The sequence below is a fragment of the Molossus molossus genome, unplaced genomic scaffold (genome assembly GCF_014108415.1).
Source record: "Molossus molossus isolate mMolMol1 unplaced genomic scaffold, mMolMol1.p scaffold_m16_p_15, whole genome shotgun sequence".
NCBI lineage: Eukaryota > Metazoa > Chordata > Mammalia > Chiroptera > Molossidae > Molossus > Molossus molossus.
Genome location: NW_023425350.1, coordinates 4,650,553 through 4,668,710, shown reverse-complemented (window position 1 = coordinate 4,668,710; position 18,158 = coordinate 4,650,553). Strand labels below are relative to the sequence as shown.

Here is an 18,158-nt window from a genome sequence, read left to right as displayed (position 1 = left end):
GGCACCATCCTTGGCCCAAGGTGCATCGTTTTTTTTAAATCCTCACCTGAGGATATTTTTCTATTTATCATCAGACAGAGTGGGAGCGAGGGAGGGAGAGAGAGAAACATCGATGTGAGAGGGACACATCGACTGGTTGCCTCCCGCACGACTCTGACCAGGTCCGAGACGAACCACAACTGAGGTACGTGCCCTTGACCAGAATCGAACCCAAGACTCTGGTTTGTGGGCCAACACTTTAACCGCTGAGCCAAACCAGCCAGGGCCCAGGGTGCATCTTGACCGGCCAGTCAGGTCAGCTCACGCTCCTGGCCAAGGCCTGGCCTGGGTTTTGGCCAATGAGAAGTGAGACTGGTGGGGAGGGAGAATTCTAGAAAGTTCTCAAGGAAAAACAGCAAACAGGGCTGCTTCTCTTCCTGCGCGGAGAACGCTCCCACGTCAGCCGTGCTGCCCACAACGGCGACAGCCCTGTGGGGACCGCTGTGAGGCTGGGCAGAAGGAACCGGGGTCCCCGAGCTGCTGAGTCAGCCAAGTCTGCAGCAGGCTGCCCTGGGACAAACGTCCTTACGGCTGGAGCACCTTCTGCTGGGCTTTCTGCTGCCGGGACCAGAAGCATCTCTGCCCCCAGGGTCCACACGGATGCCCCCATGCCCGCTCCGTCCTGCACCGTGCTGATTAAACCACAGGGCGGGGGAGCGGGGAGGTAGTGCCCCAGTCACGCCTGCCGGGAGCAGTCACCTCTGTGTCCACGTTCCTGGCATCAGGGAGACACTGAAGAGCAGGCCGACGAGGGCCACAGACCCGGGGACCACTCCAGGAGGGGCCGAGTTTGCAACCAGCAGCCGAACCCACCGAACCCCCCTTTTCCGAGCGCGCCCAGGGCCGCGGGCAGCAGGACGGGGCTCTCCCGGGCCCACACACGACTCAGACACTTCTGTTTATTGGATCATTTTAATACAGGAAATGCCGGACCGATCAACGGACACACCTCACGATGCCTGCGTTCTCCACGTGGACCCGAGGGTCTCCATGGCAACGGGCGCGCATGCACTTCCTTCTGAAATGGGCAGATTGAGGGCATAAATACCACAAAAGAACCAGGCTCGGAGGGATCACAGGCCACGAGGAAACCACGCTTCAGAGGCAGTCGAGGCATTAAATACGGGGCCTACACGGACACTTCACATCACCAGACGTATAATTTATACAGTAAAAGGAAGGGGACCACGGCATGTGGACACGCGAGTGGCTTTGGTCAGAGAAAACGAGCGAGCGAGGTGGGGCCATGCAGGGAGGGCTGCCGGCCCCTCTCCTCCGTCCTGTCCTCGCCGTCCCCCGGGGCACCTGCACTCACGAAATAAATTAGCCGGCCCTGGCGCCGTCTTGGAAAGTCCCACCAGTGTCCCCGATGGGGTCCTCCGGGCTCCCTGGGGGCAGGGACATGCCCTGGGAGCGAGAACACTGGGCCCTGCGTGTAACACCCCGGAAGTCGTCCTGGGCGGGACCGGGAGGCGTGGGAGGAGGCCAGGCAGAGGGGGAGGTGCAGCTGCCGGCGGGACAGGTGCCACGTGCCACCTGTCCTCGCCGGGGGAGCGGAATGGTCGAGGCATCCACTGTTGCAAGCAAAGCTTAAACGGCAAGACAAGCCTGTTTCTCTGTCACTGTCCAGTCGTCGGGTCCCTCAGAACTGACTTGCGCTGCTGGGGTCGCACTGCAGCAACCGGACGATGGAGGGGTCGCTCTTGGCACCTTTGATGAACTCTTCCAGGGACAGTTTGCCTGTGGGAGGAGGACAGGAGACAGGAGTCAGCGGTGCTCCCTGTTCTTTACCCTCCGGGGCATGGGGACAGCCCCCACGCAGGGCACCCCTCTAGCTCCTCCTGAGCCTGGACGAGGCGGGGTGCTGTCTGGGTACCACCTGCTTCGTGGGCGTTTCTGGAAACACCCCTTTGCTCTCTGCTCACTGCCCGGCATCGACACCTCGAGGACACACCCAGCGTGACCACACGCTGCCGCAGGTGGCGACTTAGATCCTCCTAGACATCGCCCCACGCTTCTCCGGAGAAAGGGTGACTTGTCCAGAAGGAACATGGCTTCGGCCTCTAATCCGTAACTAATCCAGGGCCGATGAGGCCCGGGGCAGCCAGTGCCCCCTCGGTCACTGCCCACTGGTGGCAGCATGGGCCGGCTGGGAGCCCACTCTGTCCCTGCGCCCTCTGTGCCTCGGGTGGGCAGGGACTGGAGGGCCTGGGCACGCTGAGGGTCCAGCTGGCACTGCCCTCATCCTCGGGCCTTCCGTCCTGCCCCGTGGACCATCACTTCTAGGATCAGGAGATAGCAAAGTGGTTTTTAAAACTAAGGTGCTGCAGAAACGAGTTTCCGAGGAAGCAATGCCAGTGATGCACGCCCTCTCCAGCGGTCCCCGTGCCAGGGTGGACGTGGGCAGCACCTGGGTGTGACCCACTCTGCCTGTGGCTATGCAGCTGTGGGGCAGGAGTGATGGCCACTGGGGGCAGCGGGAGCTTGGAGCCATGCCCAGAGCACGGCAGGGTGCCAGGTGTCAAAATCCTCCCGACCCAGGGACTTCATGTGCTTAGTGGGACCACAGAACAGCCACCTCAAAGGGCTGCTGGGGGATAAACAGGGACAAGGCGTTTGAGAGGTTCAGCCTAGGCCCGTCCCAGAGGACACTCCCAGCTAGCGAGCTTCTGCAGGGAGCCAGGAGCAGGCAGCGGATGATGGGCCTGTGGGCAGGGCCCCCCCCCGCCAGCAGAGAGGGGCTCCCTCCTGTGGGCCCCCAGCAGGGGACAGGCAGGCTGGCCCCGCAGGAGACACAGCAATGCCCAGGTAAGGGGTGCATTGGGCAGGGAAGGAACAGCCACCCCCTCCCCGGGGGAGAGCTCCGGTCCCTTCGGGGACGCAGAGGGGCTGTGGAACTTCGCCGCCACCCCGTACTGCTCAGGTCGGGAGGCCCCCGAAGGCACCACCCTCTGCCAGGGCCTGTGCCGTGCCCACAGGGCTGCTGCTGTCCTGCTGCAGAGACATGCGCGAGGACGGAGCCAGGGCGCCCCGGGTCTCCTGACCCTGACCCTGACCCTGACCCTGGCCCTGGCCCAGCAGGCCACACGCTCGCTCCGCGCATTTCGCTGTGTGCACAACAGGAGGGGCGGCGGGCGGGGCCTGAGGAGCTGCCCACGGGGGAGGCGGCCCGGCACCCACCGTCATTGTTGGTGTCCATCTGCCTGAAGATCTTGTCTGTCCGCTTCTCCGGAGTGGACTCATCCTCGGGCATCTTCATCACAGAGGACACCATTTTGTAAATAGCCTGCAAGGGGCACATGGAGGCTGTGCTCAGAGATTCCAGAACGTTCTGGGGTGGGTGGGGCAGGTGTGAGGTTCTGTCCAGCCCACAGCGCTGCACAGGGAGGTGGGATGCTCACTGGCCTCAGGCCCCTTCCCCAGCTGGAGGAATGTCCCCTGTGCACCTGACAAGGTGGGTGAGTGTCACAGAAGGCAAAGGAACCAGACACATTGTGGGAAGCCCGAGGGCAGGCAAAGCAACTCCACTGTCCGAGGAGGGGCCACACGTGCACAGCCCCGCACGCGCACACGCTCAGCACACGCACAGCCCCGCACACGCACAGCCCCACATGCACACGTTGAGCCCTGCACACGCACAGCCCCGCACGCGCACAGCTCCACATGCACACGTTCAGCCCTGCACACGCACAGCCCTGCACACGCACAGCCCCACATGCACACGTTCAGCCCTGCACACGCACAGCCCCACATGCACACGTTCAGCCCTGCACATGCACAGCCCCGCACGTGCACAGCCCCACACGCGCACAGCCCCACATGCACACGTTCAGCCCTGCATACGCACAGCCCCACATGCACACGTTCAGCCCTGCACACGCACAGCCCTGCACACGCACAGCCCCACATGCACACGTCCAGCCCTGCACATGCACAGCCCCACATGCACACGTCCAGCCCTGCACACGCACAGCCCCACATGCACACGTTCAGCCCTGCACACGCACAGCCCCACATGCACACGTCCAGCCCTGCACATGCACAGCCCCACATGCACACGTTCAGCCCTGCACACGCACAGCCCCACATGCACACGTTCAGCCCTGCACACGCACAGCCCCGCGCACACACACGCTCATCCCTGCACATGCACAGCCCCACATGCACACATTCAGCCCTGCACATGCACAGCCCCACATACACACGTTCAGCCCTGCACATGCACAGCCCCACATGCACACGTTCAGCCTTGCACACGCACAGCCCCGCACGCGCACAGCCCCACACGCGCACAGCCCCACATGCACACGTCCAGCCCTGCACATGCACAGCCCCACATGCACACGTTCAGCCCTGCACACGCACAGCCCCGCACGCGCACAGCCCCACACGCGCACAGCCCCACATGCACACGTCCAGCCCTGCACATGCACAGCCCCACATGCATACGTTCAGCCCTGCACACGCACAGCCCTGCGCACACACACGCTCAGCCATGCGCCTTTCACTGCGCACTGCACCTGGGTTCAGGAGGAAAGGCAGCCCCGAGACCTGTGGGGAGAGCCGCATGACCAGCCTGGACAGGGCAGGCCCCGGGGCACAGGGCTCTCCAGCAGGAGGGACCTTCTCCTCGGGCACTGCCATCCGAGGGCTCGGTCTGAGGGTCCCCGCCGGGCAGGTGCCCCGCGTGGTGGTGTGTGTGTGTGTGTGTGTGTGTGTGTGTGTGTGGAGGGGCTGTGATGAGGCCACACTGGCCAGCAGTCATCAGTCACACCCCAGGAGCAGGGGCAGGGCCACAGTGGGTCTCAGAAATGGCCTGACTGAGGCTCTCCCTCCCGGAACAGCTGGACGGCGGGGTCTGAGCGCTGCTCCATGTTAAAAGCAGGGCAGTAGCCCTGGCCAGTTTGGCTCAGCGGTAGAGCACTGGCCTATGGTCCAGAGAGACCCGGGTTCGGTTCCCACTAAGGGCATGTACCTTGGTTGCAGTTTGTCCCCGGCCCTGGTTGGGTCATGTGGGTGGCAGCCACTCGATGTGTCCCCTTCACGTCGATGTTTCTCTCTCTCTCTCTCCATCCCACTCTATCTGAACAAAAACTGGAAAAATGTCCTCGGGTGAGGATTTAAAAAAATAAATAAATAAAAAATAAAAGCAGGGCAGTAAAACAAACACCAGCAGAAAGGGCCCACGTGAGGTTCCTCGAATCTACTGCTCTTCCTCCCTCTCACCGTCTCCCATTGGCCCTTGGCTCGGGCAGCGTGTACTTCAGGGCCGGTCTGCCCAGAGGGCATCCTCCTGGGCCAGGGCATCCCCTGGGCGGCGCTGGCACCCGCCCGAGTGCAGAGCTAGGCCAGACCCTCCGAGGTCTCTGGTGGGCTGGGAGGCACTCAACACACCAGTGCATCCGGAGAAGGGTCGCAGCTGGGCGTCCCTGCCGGCGGGGAGGAGCCATCTGCGGTGCCCGGGGGAGGCCGCCAGGGTTTGGGCACTGGGTTTGGGGGCACAGCCGCGGCCTGAGCGGCCCGCCGCCTACCTGCACGATCTCCAGCATCTCGCTGCGGCTGATGTAGCCGTTGCCGTCCAGGTCGTACATGCTGAAGGCCCACTTGAGCTTCTGCTCCAGCTTGCCCCGCGACGTGACGCTCAGCGCGATGATGAACTCCCGGAAGTCGATGGTGCCGTCGCCGTTGGTGTCGAAGGTGCGGAAGACGTGCTCGGCGAACTTGGAGGCGTCGCCGTAGGGGAAGAAGTTGGCGTAGATCTTCTTGAACTCGTCCACGGTCAGGTGGCCGGTGGGGCAGTCCTTGAGGAAGCCCTTGTACCACTCCTGCAGCTCGTGGTCCGTGAACTCCGTGTTCTCCCGCAGGTCCTGCAGCACCTCGGGCCGCAGCTTGCTGTTCTGCTTGCCCATGGCGCCGGCTGCACCTGCGGACGGGGCTCTGCTGGGACGCGGCTCTGCTGGGGCGCGGGGCGCAGCCGCGGAGCCCGTCCCTGCGCGCCTGGGCCCGGCGCTGGAGGCCGCTGGGCCATCGCTGCGCTGCCTCGGCCCCTCCGGGCACCCTCGGGGAAGGGGCAGAGCTGACCGGCCCTGGCCAGGCTGCTGCTTCGAGCCCTCGCCACCCGCACGCGCTCCCGCACGGACTGTGGGCGGAGTGACCCCACCACTTCCGGGCCTGGCCCGCAGCTGTCCTGCAGACCCCACCCTTTCCCCACCAGGCTTCCTCACCTGACCCGCCCCTTTCTCATCCTCCTACGGGGGGTGCATAGTTAGCAGCATTCTGGGTGCACGGAGACAGGTCCCTCTCTGCAGGGAGCAGAGGCCTGTTCTCTCCTGGACCCCCAGGTGAGACAGGGTGTGGGTGGCAGAGCTGCTGATGGGAAGATGCCCACGCCCTGGGGGACCGCGCCCTGGGGGACCACCTGGGGCAGGGCTCGCTCGGCGCTGGAGCACCAGGGGTACACCTGGCGTGATGCCCACACCCTGGGTGACCACCTGGGGCAGGGCTCGCTCGGCGCTGGAGCACCAGGGGTACACCTGGGCCGTGTTCACGATGCAGGAGGTTTCGGGCTGTTGGTGCCAGCAGCTAAGCGGCCCCTCGATGTGGCAGTCCGGAGGAAGTGGGGTGAAGAACCAACACAGAAGTAAGGGGACGTTAAGGGGGAGTCTGCACACTGAATGGAGCCGCAGCCGGCTCCCCTGTCCTCGCCAGCAGGGGCTGCCAGTCTCAACCCACAGAACTGGAGGACCTTTCCCTGGAAAAACTGACCCCCCCTTGTACCCCTCCCCCCGACTTAAAGACACTACATCTGGGGTCCTCCACAAAAAGCTGGCCATCCTAACAGCTGCTGCTGTTTTTGTTACACAAAATGATACGGCATAGTCACAGAGAATGAATATAACCCAACGCTGATCATCTCTGGAAATCCTGAATGAACTTGAACAAATATTTAATCAGAACACACTTCACACCCACCACCAACCATCCTGGCTGCTCCACGGGGGACAGAGGCCTCGGCCATGGGTCCTGCTTCAAGCACTTGTCAGGCCCACAGGCAAGCCACTCACAAGGGCCCGTTTTAGCAGCAGATAATCCAACAGCAATGGGACTAACTGCAGCCACAGTTCACCGTGCACTCACGCCCTGCTGGGCCCTGGGCCAAGCACGCTACGAACGGTAACTCGCCCAGGTCCGTCTTGAGCTTGACCACAGAGCTCGACCATCAACCCTGAACCCTGGGAGGTGGGAGGGCCTGGCACGTCCCACTGTAACAGAGAAAGGCTGGGAGACACTGAGTGATGTGTCCAGGAAACAAAAAAGATAAATTTTATTTTGGAGAAAAACTATCAAGAAATTATGGATGGAGCCTGGCCGGGTGGTTCAGTGGGTTAGAATGTCGTCCATATACCAAAAGATTGCGGGTTCACTCTCGAGGGCACACACCTAGGTCGTAGGTTTTATCCCTGGTCAGGGTGTGTGAGGGAGGCAACCAATGGATGTTTCTCTCTCTTCCTCCTTTCTCTCCCTCTAAAATCAATAAAAACATATCCTCGGGTGAGGATTAAAAAAAATTATGAATGGAAAAAACATGTTTTCCTGCCATTGTCTTGAACATTGAATTAGTAAAATCATGGCTGCTGGGGACCACATCTTTGAGAATGAAGGTACAGGACCATGTTGCTGACTTTCTAGTCTCCCACATGCAGACCCCGCTGCTCACCCACCCCTGCCTGTTTGCTATCTTTTTCTTTTTTTAATGTTTTCCCCCTTTATTGATTTTAGAGAAAGAGAAAGTGAGGAGAGAGACATAGAAATATCGATGCGATTGGTCACCTCCTGCATGCCCCCCAATGGGGATCGGGCCCACAACCTGGGCATGTGCCCTGACCAGGAATCGAACCGGTGACCTCTTGGTGCATGGGTTGACACTTAACTGCTGAGCCACACCAGCTGGATTCTTTTCCTTAAAAAAAAAATTTTTTTTTCTTTATTGATTTTATAGAGAGAGAAAGGGAGGGAGGGAGGGAGATAGAAACATCAATGAGAGAGAATATCATCTGGCTGCCTCCTGCATGCCCCCCACTGAGGATCGGGCCCACAACCTGGGCATGTGTCCTGACCGGGAATCGAACTGGCGACCTCCTGGTGCAGGGTCAGTGCTCAACCACTGAGCCACACCAGCCGGGCTGTTTGCTATCTTGACCACGCCCAGTAGCTGAATTAAAGGACCAAAGAGCATAATGCTTTTAAAGTCAGTGACATTAATTCTATTATAGAAAGTCCAAGACAGCTGCAAGGAGCCGACGCCCACTGGAGTACCAGGAGACAACCCAGAGCAGGGGCTTATGTATGCAGAACCTCCCCGGGCACAGCTGCATTCAGATGGCAAGCGTTCTGGAGATCGGCTGCACAACTGTGTGAATGTGTTTAGCACGACGGCACTGCACACGTGGCTAAGATGGCAAACTGTAGGCCATGTGCATTTCTGCACAGTTAAAAAGGGTGTGTGTGTGTTCCTGGGCGGGTGGGGCAGCGTGAGGGGACCTCCCTGCAGGACTATTGTCTTCTTCAGGCCCCAGCCTGGTCTGACAGTCTAGTTCTCTGGGTCTGGAGGTCCCAGGGTGAAGATTCCTGTGTCCCTATATGAGGTGGGGGAGCCGCTCATCACAAGGGGACCCAACTGAGAAGCAACAGCGTCCAGAAAGGTGGCACGGCCTTCCCTCAAAGAATCGAAAACACGCCGTCTGAAATCCTTCGTCACACTCTGTGCCGTGACCTGTGTCATTTAGTTGTGTGCAGACGCTTGTGCACATGTGTCCACCAGCCGACTCTCTGCTCCCCAAAAGCCTGAGCCCAGAAGTGCGGGCCACGCTCCCCTGGGCATGTCCTCAGGGTCTGGTGCCAGTCCACAGCCTCTGAGGGGCTGGGGATGCCGGTCCCGGCTCTCAGGGCGCCGGGCTGCTTATGGCACAGGTGTGTTCAGATGGAGGCAAAAAGTGACACAAAGGGGCTGCTCCAAAGAGGAATCACTCACTCCCAGGGGGCCCAGGCGGTTTGCCCAGGACGCCGGCATGTGGAACCAGACTGAATGAGAGGACTTTAAAAGGCCACTGGAGGTTTGACCCCCACGGGCCACCTCTAGGGCACACATGGCAGATTCCAGGCACTGGCGCAGCAGGGTCCCACTTAGCCAGGTGGGGAGGAGGCAATGCCATATCCTCATAGAGACAACAACTGAGGCCATTCTGGGGCATGTGCCCCTTGGCGACAGGTGGGCTGCGACCTTTCCCGGGCCCTTTTGGGGCCAGGTCCTTGGGCAGCGTGGAAGGCACCATGGTGCTCCCAGCGGCCGTCCACCTTGCTCCCTCGCCGTTAAACCTGTTCGCCAGGACAGGTCCTCAAGCTGGCCTCCCCACTGCGACTTCCACGGAGCTACGAGTGGAGCCCATGAGCCCCAGGTACAGCCCACAGGCACCCCAGTCACTCACTGAGCCGACCTGCGTGCACCTGCCAAAGACTCCGCTGAAGCAGTCAATGAGAAGAACCTCTTGAAATAAATTCTACATTTAGGAAAGAAAAGCAGAAGAAGAGCCTCGTTTTAGCTGTCTCCTGGGCTCTCAGCCGAAGGAATGGGGACAGTGGGATACCGCGCCGAAGACTGGCTGGCTGGGGAGAAAACTGACAAAAAGCAAGCTTTTCTGCAAAGACAAAGCCCCACTCCCCTTTCCCAACAGAAATGGTTCCCATGGACAAATGCTCCTCCAGGGGCTGAGCCCTGTCCTAGAGAGAGAAGGATTGACTACATTTGTGTCCTTCTTTCCTCCAAGTAAGCAGGTGAGAGGCGAGCCGCCTGCAGCCTGGGCTTCTAGCACAGCTGCTCCAGGGAGCGGTCTGTCCTGTCCCAGGGCCAGGTGCAGGGAGCAGCAACCTGGGAGGCTCAGGCTGCAGTGTGGCTAGGCCGACGCTAGAGGGAGCAGTGGGGGCAGACGCCCAGGACTTGAGCGGGAGACCCCGCCCCTGCCACGCCCCCTCAACCTGGCGGCCTGCTTCCCCATCTATAAGCTAGATTAGTCCAATACAGCAACTACTGATCCCACGTTGCTATTGAGCACTTAAAATGTGGCCAATCTGAATTCGTATATGTGCCCTACGAGTAAAATACACACTGGATTTTGACAGCCTTACGAGGAAAAAAATACTGTAAAATATCTGGTGAACAATTTTTCTATCCTGGTTACATGTGAAACGAAAAATGGTACTATTTGAGATACAGTGAGTTCAATGACTAAGGTTGGTAACAATCTCATCTGTTTCTTTTTACTCTTTTAAATACAGCAAATAGAAAAGTTAGAATTACACAGGCATGTGGCACTATTTCTAGTGGCTGCTCAGCCCTGGGTGACTCCTGGGACACTATGGATCTGGGGCCACCAAATGGGACTCTTCAAGTTCATTAGCACCCTGTTCACAGGCCCAATGCTAACTGCAACCCAGCTGGAAGAGGTGTCCCTTGTTTATTTCACTCCTTCCTGCGCAGTGAAAGATAATGGTGTTTGCATTTCACAATTACGTCCACAGGTTTCTATTTTCATCGGCTTCAAGACCTTTGCCAGAGGCCAGCTGCGGTGAGGGTCCAGGTCTGGTCCTGGCTAAGGTAAGGTGTGAGGTGGAGGGGCAGGGGATACAGAAAGGGCCATCTTCTCCCTCTTCTGAGGGTGGACAGGCGAAGCCCAGCGAAGAGGTTCTGCCTCCGGAGCTTACAGCTACAGGGTGTGCCTCGATCCACATCCCACCTGCTGACCCGGAAGCCCATTTCCGGAGGGCTTCCTGAAATCCTGTTGCATCATGTGGTCTTACCAGCTGGATGGGCTCCAGGCCAGTGACCTGTGGTTGAGAAATCCAACTGAAAACCTCCTGACTTCTGTGCTCATCCCCAGAAGCTTCAAATCCCCATGACTTCCCGAAGCTTGAAAAAACAGAAGGAGGGAGGGAGGGAGGGAGAGGGGGGGAAAAGGAAAGAGGAAGGAGGGAAGGCACAGAAATCCCCTCCCCCTTGGGCCACCCTCCCTTTCCACTCTCCGAAGGCTGAAGCGCCCTGACTGACACTCAGGGAAAGGACATGAAAGGAAAATCCCCACAGAGCGTTCTCCCCCTCGTAGAAATGGTTAATGCCCCAGGAAGAGGACCTGGGGGCCGCTCTCCCCACACACCTGTGCCTCTGAAAATACCAGTTCATCCATATGTGGCTCCTCGCCTCAGCTGCCCAGCAAACTCCTACTCATCCACCAAAGCCCAACTCAGATGTCCCCTCCTCAGGGATGCAGTTCCCAACTCCCCTCCATCTGCTCTTTACTTTGCATCCCAATGGCAATTTTTAGCCCATTTCTATTAAGACCTCAACTTCTGTTATATCATTCACTTGTGTTTTCCCTCCTCAGACTGTGAGCTCCTTAAGGAAAGAGAACACCTCATCCATGCCAGGAGGAACCTGCTAAGCCTGTTCCAGCCTCCAGCCCTTCCCATTTACAGCTCCCTCCACCTGGCCTGCTTTTCCTTCCCCTGGGGATCTGCAAGGCACCCGGGGTCAACTTCAGGTCTCCACGAGCCTCCTGGGGACACCCCTCCGAGGAACCCCCGCAAACAGTATCACACACCCCACTCTGCCCCTCTTCATAGCACTTCCTGCGCTTGGCACTGTGTTGATGTATTTGTTGGCCGTCCGCCTCCTTTTGTTCACTGTGCCCCCGCAGTGCCCAGCGCGGGGCCTGGCACCATTAGTATCCAGCAAATACGAGTAAAATAATGCCCGTGTGTTCCCAGGGCCGGGCACAGGGCTGACTGAGGAACTGATGAGTGAACGATGGGCTTCTTCTGGGCCCCCCGGCACTAGGGACACAGAGGGGCATCAGGGGTGCGGGCGGCCACGGGCTCTCTAGCTCAGGTTTGGGTCATCCTGTGTTCAGACTTGGTGTTCTGGAATGCTCCATTCACCCTTTACCCGCTCAGGACCGGTGGCTGCAGAGGCGAGGGCCTGAGGCAGCCCGCCCGCACAAGAGGGAGTGGATTCCTCCTGGCTACTTGTGCCACCGGCTTCGGAATGACTCAGGCGCCAGTCAAAACTGTAGGGAAGGCCCGCCCGGCAGAGGGAGTCCGGTTCCTCTGATGCTCCTGCCCCAGGCGTGAGCCACAGCCCCCCACCAGGATGAAGTCCTCCCCGAAGGAGGGACAGACTGGAGCGCCCCACACATCCCGGAGGGGACACAGTGGGTGGGCAGCTGTTGGGGGCACCGGGCAGGGCCCTGGAGTCACAGGCCCCAGTCCAATGCTCCATCCAGACCAAGCCTCTGCCCAGGCGCAGGGCGGGCTCAGCCTGAGGGTCCAGGGTGCTGCCCCTCCTTGTAGACCGAGGGACACCACGAACCGTCCATCTCCCAGGAGGGAGAGACGGGGCCCCTCACGGAGACAAAAAGCTCGTCTCTAGAAGCCAGATGTGTCCTGGGGAGCCGGCCTCTGGCTTCCAACTGGACCGGGTCCATTGAGGCGCAATGTAGGACCCTGTGCGCAGGGCCGCTCCCTGGAGCAGAGGTGGCTGCCGATGCCCAAGGAGGGGGCAGGGCTGGCCTGGGAGGCAGGCGGGCCAGAGCCCTGCAGGACAGGGCAGTTCCCGTGGGCCTGCGCCACACGTGTGCACACACACCGTGTCCCACACACATACACATCACAAAGACCACAACACACACAGCACACACCTCCCATACCACGACATACAAGCCACATCACACCACACACACATCACACACACACATCACACACACCCTTCCACACACACGTCACACACACACATCACACACACCCCTCCACACACATCACACACACACATCACACACACCCCTCTACACACACATCACACACCTCCCATACCACATGACATACACACCACACACACACACCACACATGCACAACACACCCTCACTCATACTCAGCACACATGCCACACACACTCCCATGCATTACACACACATCCCCACACCCCACACCCCACGCCCCTTGCCCTGCACTGGGGAGGTCCTCCTGTCTCAGGGCCTCAGTCCCTCCCTGGCTCCTGCGGGGAGAAGCAGGCAGAGGGCGTCTGCGGAACGACCAGGATTTCACGCCTGGGATTTTTCTAAGAGAATACAGCATGGGCCCTGCTTACCACCCACCCACCCACCCATCTATTCATCCATCCATCCATCCATCCATCCATCTACCCACCCATTCATCTTCCATCCATCCATCCACCCACCCATCTATCCATCCATCCATCCATCTACCCACCCATTCATCTTCCATCCATCCATCCACCCACCCATCTATTCATCCATCCATCCATCCACCCACCCACCCACCCATTCATCTTCCATCCATCCATCCATCCACCCACCCATCCACCCATTCATCTTCCATCCATCCATATATCCATCCATCCATCTACCCATCCATATATCCGTCCATCCACCCATCCATCCATCCATCCATCCATCCCACAGCCCTTGCACACACCCACTGAACTTGCAGATATTTATGCACGAGGACTTGAAGACGTAAAGGGACCGTGGGGCCCGATGTGAGGGAACGTTCCCGCAGGGACAAGGGTGGGAAGCAGCCTTCCGGAGGAGCCGCGGGTGTGAGGAGGCGAGACAGCAGAGAAGCGCAGTGTGGCTGGGAGGGGCTGGCTCGGGGGTCACGGCCGAGAGGGGCAGGGCAGCCCCTGGGCTCTCTCCCAGGGTGCAGGGGCCTGCACAGCGTCTCGCCTTCCGCGACTCACTGGCCTGAGGTTCTAGGGAGACCACCCCCAGCAAGCTGTGCCTGCCCCACGGCTCTGGGCGGGCTAACTCCCCCAGCACCTTCACGGCAGTGACAGGACTCATGTGTGCCGGGGAGACCAGCACAGAGTAGTATGGGACAAATGGACAGATTAACAAATGTATGAGGGAGGGGCAGCGAGGGGGAAGAAGGGAAAATACCATCAAACCCTAGGAATTCGATATAATCCCTTGAAGGGCAGTTCAAAGTCTTAGTCCAAAAACACCTGAAAAGGTGCGCGGGAATCTCCCAGGTAAAGGGGAGGGAGGGGCTAGCCGACAGCGCCCCCGGTAGGGAGGTGAGTGGCACTTGCAGTGAGCAGAGCGAACTGGTTGCTACAGTGCGCCTGTCATTTCACCTTCGGGGCGGAGGAGTCTTGAGGCCTGGGTGATCTCGTCACTGTCCTCATCTGAACAACAGGACTGTGGACAATGTGGCCCGAGGCACAGTCAAGCCCTACCAGCTGGCCTCTCCCCAGAGGCCGCTTCCGCCACGGGGAGAAGTTGGCTCACTGCGCTGGAACTGACATCCCTGCCCCCGGGACCCGGTTGGCAGAGCACTGGCTGAGCTCCTGTCCCAGGGGATGGACGAGAGCTAAGCTGTCAGTGACCTGCTGGCGCAGTGACTACATTTTCCGTTCATGGCCCCGATGAACCACTGAGAGGTGGCCACACTCTAAGATACCCTGGATAGAAACTCTGTAAGAAATGTCAGACGTCAGATTTAAGAGGTGCTTTGCAGACACGTGTGGCCCCCTGGGTTGTGTCCGCAGGGCAAGGTCCGCTCTGCCAGGGGCTGCCGCCAAATGCCTTCCTGGTATCGCTCACGGCTCGGCGCTCCAATCCCAAAACATTTTCCTTTTGTTTTGTTTTTAACGCCTGGAAGAAAACTTCCAGCCCATCATCTCACATGCTTTTGATTCGTGTTTAATGTCTTTGGGAAGAAATAAAAACAGTAAGTCATTCCCAATAAAAAGGGCACCCGCCAGGCTACCAGGCCAGGCGCACGACGGTCATGGGCCAGCTGCCCCTCGGCGGCCTCAGCGGCCCGAGTTCGGCGGTCGTCCGAGGTGCGCTTGTAATCACAGTGCAGACAGCTCGCAAAGGCTGCCTTTTGCCATTTTTAAAAATCCCCCGAGGCTGCCAATCCGGCAGGGACAGTAGGGCCGCTGGACAAACTCACACACAGGAAGCGAGTCGACACGTTAGCGGGCACCTACGAAGTGAAGGCCAGTGCTGCCTGACAGTACCAGGTGCCCTCGAAGCGCCTACAGTCTGGCTGGAGCCAGGCACCGTGCCCGGGTGCTGGGTGGCAGGGGGGAGGGCAGGAAGGCAGATTCCCAGACAAACGCACGGGCTCCAGCTTTCAGGCTCCTGACCCTTTTCCCCAAGGACCTGGCGCTGAGTAACATTAATGCAGGGCCTGGCTGGAATAACTCCCTAAGCCATCAGCCCAGCGCCTGAAACACAGGGAGGACAGGAAGGGAGGTGGGGTGGGGAGGAAGGTCCGGCTGGTGTGGGGGCTCCTTCCAGACAACTCCTGCGCAGGTCCAGCAGGTCACAGTGGATCTGTGGCCCGTGGGGCTCTGTCCAGCGTGCCCCTGTGAGCCCACCTTCCTCGCCGCCCCCAGGACTCTGACTGTCCATCGGAGACCTCCTGACCCGAGCGCCTGTAGCTTCCGTGGAGCAGCCAGTTTCCCCCAGACCCCCCGTGGTCCTGGAGCAGCCCCAGAGCAAACATTACGTGTGAGTAAGCTCCCAGTGCCTAACTTCTGAGCTAAACATTTGACGTGCGTCTGACGAGTCCAAGAATATTCAAGGGGTCAACAGGACAGAAAATGCAGAACGTGGGTTTTCCCAGAAATCTGGGTTCTGTGCCCGTGACCCTGCGGGTGCCTTGGGCACCGAGAAGGATTGGTGTGGCCCGACCTGCGGGGCCCGTGTGGTCTCGGACTCGGCTCGGGACCTGACTCGGGTGCCAACCAGCAGCTCAACCTCGGGGACGTTGCTTGATCCCCCTCGTTCATGTGCAGCTCCCCTCTGCGCCCTGCGCTGGGCACCGGGCAGACTGGCACAGTGAAGGCACCTTCCTTTTAATTTTTTAAAAATTGATTTTAGAGACAGGGAGAGAAACATCAATGTGAGGGAGAAACATCGACTGGTCGCCTCCTACACGCGCCCTGACTGGGGACAGAACCCACAACCTGGCTATGTGCCCTGACCGGGAGTCGAACCGGCCACCCTCTGGTGTACTGGGCGATGCACCACACAACTGAGCCACACTGGCCGGGGCAGGCCCTTTCCTGTAGCTCTGCCTCCCATCTCCCAGCCAGGAGGTGAGGCCGGGCTGGGCCTGGCTCACTCAGGACCCACACACCTCACACAGAACCTTCCCAGAGCAGCTCAGGACGCCAGAAGCAGGGGGTTCCCCCGCCAGGTGCCCGCAGTCCTGCAGCCGGGCAGGACTGGCCGCCGTCCCCTCAGATTCCTCCGTGGATGAGAGTCGTGTGTGCCGCAGTGAATGTGTGTGCACACGACTGCACCTCTACCCACTAGGCTCGTCATGCAGGCTCTGCCCCTGTGGTTGAGGGTTGCCACAGGAAGTGATATTGCAAAGTCATCCTGAGTCACTCTAAAAATAACCCTCAATTTACACAGGAGGGATTTCCCCTTTCCTGGTGCCTGCCTCAAACCACCGCCGGCCAGGCAGATGGCTCTCTGAGAGGCCTGCCTTGGACCTGCAGACCAGTCAACACTTTGGGGAGCCCCAGCCCAACACCCTGGCCCCCTCTCCTGCAGCACCCAAATCCCCATGCCCGTTAAACTAACATCTTCCAGGACTGAGATTAAACAGATCTCTATGAGCACCATTATCTTTGGCATGTGTGAGGAGGGGTCACTATGTAAAGGACCCAGGAGGCCATCATTAGTGAGATTTCGGCCGCATTGCTTATCACCTATTTTTCTTATTGGGTTAGCATTTCGAGGGTCTTGCCCCTCAGGTGTGAACCATCCCACACACACCTGTCTGGCCCACCCCCACCCCCTTGTTCGTCCCCTCCAGTGACACTGATCTTCCTGCTGGTCCTTCCGTCTCAGGCACATTCTGCCACCGGCCCTTTGCACTGGCTACGCCTCAGATACAAAACTGCTTCCTAGCTTCCTTCAGGTCTTTGCTCAAGGCCCTTCTCACTGAGGCCTTCCCTAAGTCCTCTATCCAAAACCAAAGCCCCAACACAGATTCTTTATCCCCATTCCCTACTTTATGTTCCCTCTATTTTATTGAGTCCCCCTCCCCGACTCCCACCCCCTGCCTCGGCCAACTAGAACGCAAGGTCCTGGGGGCCAGACTTCATTCTGGCTTGTTCTCATTAGAAGTCCAGAACCTGGAAGCTTCCTGGCACATGGCGTGTGATCAGCAAATACCTTCGGAGTCAATGAATGCATGATTGGGGGGGGGGGGCGCGCATGCCTGAGCAGGCAGAGACCTGCTCTCCAGAGCCCCGGGCCAGGGCCAGTGAGCAGGCGTCCTATTTGCTACCCCCTGACCTGGGACATGCTGCTCAGGTGCCAGAAGGACCGCCGATGCCCAGAGTTCCTCATCTCTGGGAGGGGGTGGGGGTTGTGTAACATGTGCACTGAAATACCCGGGGGCCTCGGGATGAGAGGGACACCCCGGACCACCTCCTCCGCTCCCTCTGAACGGCTGCTGCTCCAGCACCCAAACACTGGACTAGCAGCCTGGGAGGACCCCCCGGCCAGGCGCTCCCCTGGGCGCCCGGACCAGCCCTTGAGCCTCCGGCTGGGCAGCGTGCAAGCAGGTGACCGGAGCCCAGTGACCTCCCTCCCGTCCCAGCTCCGGTAGGGCTGGCGGGAGGAGCTCGAACTATGGCTCACCCCTAAACAACATGGGTTTCAACTGCCTGGGTCCATTTATATGGATTTTTTTTTTCAATAAATATAGTTGGCCCAATGTATCCCTGGGTTTCACATCCGCAGGGTCAACCAACTTTGAACTGAAAACAGTGTTTTTGATCCCCAGCTGGGAATCCGCGGATGCAGAGGGCCGCCGGTCTGCATTGTTTGACATCATTTCATAGAAGGAACTTGCGCGTCTGCAGATTTTGGTGTCCATGGGGTGGGGGTGGGTCCTGCAACCAATCCCCTGCTGACACTGAGGGACAACTGTAGTTCAGTTTGTGGGGAGTCGAAAGCTATAAGCTGATTTTCGACCGCCTGGGGCGGGAGCCCCTGACCCCCGTGTTCACGGGTCAACG

General features: G+C 59.3%; 1 protein-coding gene across 7 annotated transcripts in view; it reads right to left on the bottom strand.

The window, feature by feature from the left end:
• Nucleotides 1-946: 946 nt before the first annotated feature.
• HPCAL1 (hippocalcin like 1) overlaps nt 947-18,158 on the bottom strand; it is an 80,210-nt gene continuing 62,998 nt past the window's right edge. For all 7 annotated transcript variants that reach the window (XM_036262526.1, XM_036262530.1, XM_036262527.1 and 4 more), the window contains exons 3-5: nt 5,571-5,962; nt 3,220-3,325; nt 947-1,779 (exon numbers count right to left, since the gene is read on the bottom strand). In XM_036262526.1, coding sequence (XP_036118419.1) covers nt 1,682-1,779; nt 3,220-3,325; nt 5,571-5,948 — 582 coding nt within the window. In that variant the 5' untranslated portion in view covers nt 5,949-5,962 and the 3' untranslated portion in view covers nt 947-1,681. The remainder of the gene's footprint in view (nt 1,780-3,219; nt 3,326-5,570; nt 5,963-18,158) is intronic.